General features: G+C 38.9%; 1 protein-coding gene across 1 annotated transcript; it reads right to left on the bottom strand.

The window, feature by feature from the left end:
- Nucleotides 1-1,206: 1,206 nt before the first annotated feature.
- On the bottom strand, nt 1,207-4,782 carry LOC119429560 (myosin-7B-like; the record flags this gene model as incomplete). Its single annotated transcript, XM_037697168.1, has 7 exons — nt 4,730-4,782; nt 3,786-3,891; nt 3,610-3,702; nt 3,459-3,522; nt 3,044-3,142; nt 2,477-2,580; nt 1,207-1,345 (listed from the first exon to the last, which is right to left on the bottom strand). Coding segments are annotated over exons 1-7 (658 nt in total), but the record flags the coding sequence as incomplete, so codon positions are not given.
- Nucleotides 4,783-5,133: the final 351 nt, after the last annotated feature.

Below are 5,133 nucleotides of genomic sequence, written 5' to 3'. Positions count from 1 at the left end.
AGTCACGGTGTCAAGTTGCGTGTCAACAAGTCACGTGCCAACAAGTCACGGTGTCAACAAGTCACGTGTCAACAAGTCACGTGTCAACAAGTCACAGTGTCAACAAGTCACAGTGTCAACAAGTCACATGTCAACAAGTCACGTGTCAACAAGTCACGGTGTCAACAAGTCACGGTGTCAACAAGTCACATGTCAACAAGTCATGGTGTCAAGTCACGTGTCAACAAGTCATGGTGTCAAGTCACGTGTCAACAAGTCACGTGTCAACACATTTTTCTGTCATACTTTTCCTACGGTTCAATTAATTTTAGTCTGCCCTTCAGAGGCAGGACGTATTATGGTATAGTTTGAGTCCATAAACTTTCTCTGGTCCTGCCCATACATTCTGGTCCACTCAAGATAATTTAACAAGACACATCTGTACACATCTGCATCATCACTAGATGGACTGTTGCTCAGAGTCTACGGTCGCCGAGGTGGATTTCACCTGAACGTCTGTGCTCGTTAAAGAAAGATGCGACCGATTCGTTGAGCATTTATCCAGAGGATAAGTCAGTCAGTCATAGATTGTCTACCAGAGGAGCTACAACTGTCTTGAGTTTTCAAGGTTACACTATTTTAAAACAAATGTTTGCAGCAAGCTATAAGAGTTATCATGATAGCTGGTGCAATATTTAATTCAATTCAGTTTATTTATAAAACACCAAGTCACAACAGACGTCGTCTCAGGGACTGAACAAACTATTTACAGCATACTGCTGGCTTGAGCTAATTAATAACCTGCTAATTAATTTTTAACGTTTCTTTACACAAACAGAAAGCAGCTAAGACTTTACAGGTATCATTACTTTAGAGTTATAAATAAATATAAATAGAAGAACTTGAGACTACAGTTAAATAAGTTTAACTTTATTCTCAAATGTTATGAAATTGAAAGTTCAGCCTCGATCCTGAATATCAAAAATAATAATGTTGTAAACAAAACCGCTGATCACAAATTGGTTTAAAATCTGCCCTGACTTGTTTACATATACGATTTAAAGTTAAAATGATTATTAAAGAAAAATTATATATATATAATTCTTTTGTTATTCTTCTAAATATTAATAGACAATTTTCAATATTATTTAGGCAGAAAAAGCAGTGCTGGTTACATTTGTGTTTTTTAATAAAAGCGACTCTTATGATGTATTAAATTTGTCGTACTTTCAGTGCCGTCGGCCTCGGCCTGCTCTTCTCGTTGTTTCTTCTTGAACTTCATGTTGCCGAAGTGCATGATGGCTCCAACCAGTTTATAGCAGCCATACTTCTCCTCAGGAGTGAAGCCCAGTGTGTCCATGGCGCGCTGCACACAGAGTGGGAGGAGTTTGTGTCTTAAAGTGCCAAGGGGAGGAGTTTATTCAAGTACAGAGGGAGGAGTTTGTTAGAGTGCAGATGGGAGGAGTTTGATGATCCTTAAACTTTATGACAATCACTTCCTGTGGGTAAAAATAAGTCTAAAAATAAGCCATACCTGCTGAAAAATACTATTATTCTTGTCTGACATAAACTAGATAATAATAATAATAATAATAATAATAAAAATAATAATAATGTCATCACAATGTCAGCACTGTATGTTTCCATACAATGGCGAAATTAGTCTCTGCATTTAATCCATCCACCACCAGGTGGTGCAGTGGGCAGCTACTGAAGGCGCCCGGGCCATTTTGGGGATGAGGTGTGCTGCCCAGAGACACCACCAGGTGTGCAGTGACCGGGGATCGAACCTGGGACTTTTGGGTCCTGGGCCGGCTGCACCGCCTTTACACCATCTAGTTGAAATGTGTCTCGATCTTTAAATATGAAAAATAATAAAACATTTAAATGACAAAAAAAAAAAAAATAATTTAGCATTTTAACAGCGTACAGTTTTACAGAACTCTGCAATTCAGTTTTAAAACATTAACTTTTTTATTGCATTTTGGGGCATATGGACTTTTTGACTTAAAAAACCTGATGTTTTAAGAAGTCCCTCTAAGGCTCAAGGTGACTTTATTTTCATTCACATCACATGTGGTACATGAGGTGGAACAAAACAGAAAATTAAAGCCCCCTGGCAACCCTGAGATATGAAAATAGAGCAACACGTAGTGAGCGAATATAAAAATCTAGAGTATTGGGATTGACGTACAAAAAATAAACTGAGCGTTCTGAGTATGATTTAAAGGATTAAAAATACATTTAGAATGGGTTTTAATGGGTCCATTTTTCCTTTAAGGATTAATAGTGACAGAGTTCATGATATCGTTTTAACACAAAGTTAAAGAAGTTTAAAAAGAGTTTTAGAACTGATCAGGTGTTTGAAAAAACAACAAAATTTTCAATAAAAATATGAACAAAAATACGTAGTTGATTTTTTTCCCTCTTAAGACTTTCTGAAGGTTAAAGTTCAGAGTTAGTTGTTTTAAGAGTCAGTTGGAGGAGCTTGTCTTACGTCGGTGAGGTTTAGCTCCTCCCCGTCGTTGATGCCCTCCACGGTGGTCACGCCCTGAGAGCAGAAGTGGTAGTCGTAGGGGTTGGTGGTGACCAGCAGCATGTCTGCAACACAAATGATAAAATCACGCTAAAAACAAATCTGTGGATGTTTTAGTGACTCGGATCTAAACCGACAGCACCACAGAGGAACTTCGTTTTTTAAATAACACAACTTTTTATCCACAATGCCACGCAACTGTGAGGCGAAGATGATCCACCTTGGTTTTAGCATTGCACAGACTAGCCAGAAGCTCATCAGTCCTGTCAAAACTAGTCTTATTTCATCCCTCATGTTAATTTAATGATCTTTCTTCTGTTTCTTGGCACAGGAAGTGGAAGATTGTTCAGTTTTGAACAGTTTGTGGTCAACAAACCAACAGGAAGCAGCATCTGATCCGTGTTTGTGACTTAATCGTTGGGCTGTTGGATTATAAACGGAGAATTTTGTGATTATATTTTGACCCCAGGCTGGATTATCTTGTGTGGTTGTGTATTCATAATCAGATTATGGTGTCGGTGCAGTTACCTTGTAGTTCTGGTTTGTGATTGGACAAAATCTGGTAATAGATGTGGTAACTTCTCTCTCCCGGCTGCTGGAACACAACTCTGGACTTTTCCAGAAGATCTGATGAAAACAAACACAAGAACCTTCTTTTGTGAGCAGCAACCCTCTGAGGCGACTGCAGAACCTCCTGATGTTCTCAACGTTAACACGTGAGCAAACGCTCAACCAGCTGACAAGTCCTGGACAAAGACATCTTGGACGAAGCTGGGCTTTCTCTCCAGAGCCCAAGTGTTCAGTTTCTACCACCACGGTTCTGATGATACTTTAAAGTAATAGAATAAAACTTGACTTGTCCCTCAGCAGGGACGTTCACATCAATGCCAGGCCAAAGGTACTGATCAAAAGATGAAGGAAATAAAGTAATTTAAAAACTCACAGATGTCGACGTCGGCAGACGCCAGCTTCCCCGTCGGCCCAAAATGAATTCTGATGAATTTTCCCTGAGATCAATCAACACAAACCTCCATCTTTATAGAACTTCTCCTCGGCTCCAGCGTCAAATATTAGCTGAACTTCAGTGAACTCACGAAGCGAGAGGAGTTGTCGTTTCGAATGGTTTTGGCGTTGCCAAACGCCTCCATGGCTGGATTGGCTTCGATGATCTGATCCTCCAAAGATCCCTGAGAACACAGGCAGAACACAACAAACAGACTTCCTGTCAGGGCCGGACGTTTTCTTATTCTGAAAACAACTCGTTAAAGACTAAACAACTTACTGCTTTTTTCACATTGTCCCCCAAAGCAGCAATGATGGCAAAGTACTGGATCACCCGCTTGGTGTTGACGGTTTTACCCGCCCCCGACTCCCCCCTGATCACACCACAAGAAAACATTCAGAGTTAAACAACTCGCGTGCATCGACTCAAATACTACAGTAAAATCAAAAGGCCACATGCTTTAACTTGGTCAAATACATTTTATTCCAGTGTAGCCTGCTGTAATTGTACATTTTATTTTATTCTTCAAAATAAAGTTCGTGCTCCTGCCAACATTTTCAGTTTGTCCGTTTGTGAAATGAATTTGCTTTAAAAGACAAACGCACATTTTGGAGCCACCTTGATTCAACAGCTCCCCTTTAATTCTGTATTTTGTAGTAAAGTCACTGTGATTTATTGAAAGTTGTTCATTTCACATCTCTGCAGTGGGATGGGAGCTGCAGTTGGGTTTGTTACCTACTTGATATCAGACTCGGTTTTCAATAAGAAAGAATAAACTCTGACATTTAAGGATGCTTTAATAAGATTTTCATCTTTTTTGCTGCATAAAACGTTTCAAGGATTCAGACGACAACGAGCTCCTTCAACAAAAACTGTCGGTTAAAGAGAAAAGACGCAACAGTTTGATTTAAAACAACAACTTGTTTTTCCATCAAACTCTTTGTATCTGTTTGGGTCTTAGTTTTGCATTTGACAGAAATGAGTAAAGAAAAAACCGAAATGTTTTTGTTGAAAACTAGAACGCTGTGGGACATTTAAAAACCTGATTTATTGTAAACGTCTGTTTAGCTGCTGCGATTGCCAGAAGTTTGCAACTTGTCTTTAATTTCCAATGAAAAGGGTTTGTTTCCTGATCAAACTCCTTTTCCTTTTTACAATAAGTTAATCTAAATTATTTGGATTTAATGTTAATATAACTGAGACTGACTTACGTGATCAGCATTGACTGGTTCTCACGATCTGTGAAAGAAAGAATAAATGTCATAAAACCAGTCCCCTGGGCGTGCACGTCTCTTGTTTACATACATTTTCAAAATGTTTACGCCTTGATCAAAATATAACACTCCTAAACTTATTTTTGCTTTGATTAATGCACTTTGTTTTGCAAAATGGAATGTTTGCAAACAGAATGTCCTCGTACAGAACTCTGTGGTACGCCAATATTGATTAAATAAAGCTACAGTGAGGAGAGCACAACCAGAGCAGGTATTCTCAAACTGGAAACCTTCCAAGCAGCCAGACAACTGGTTTTATTATACGCCCATCGAAGGGCTTCTGAATAACCTCTAGCTTGCTCAAGATAATTTAACAAAACTTCAGACACATCTGCATCATC

The sequence above is a fragment of the Nematolebias whitei genome, unplaced genomic scaffold (genome assembly GCF_014905685.2).
Source record: "Nematolebias whitei isolate Nwh7 unplaced genomic scaffold, NemWhi1 Nwh_scaf_2682, whole genome shotgun sequence".
Taxonomy (NCBI): Eukaryota; Metazoa; Chordata; class Actinopteri; order Cyprinodontiformes; family Rivulidae; genus Nematolebias; species Nematolebias whitei.
The sequence above is the reverse complement of the archived record's forward strand: the minus strand, read 5'-3'. Positions and strand labels throughout refer to the sequence as shown.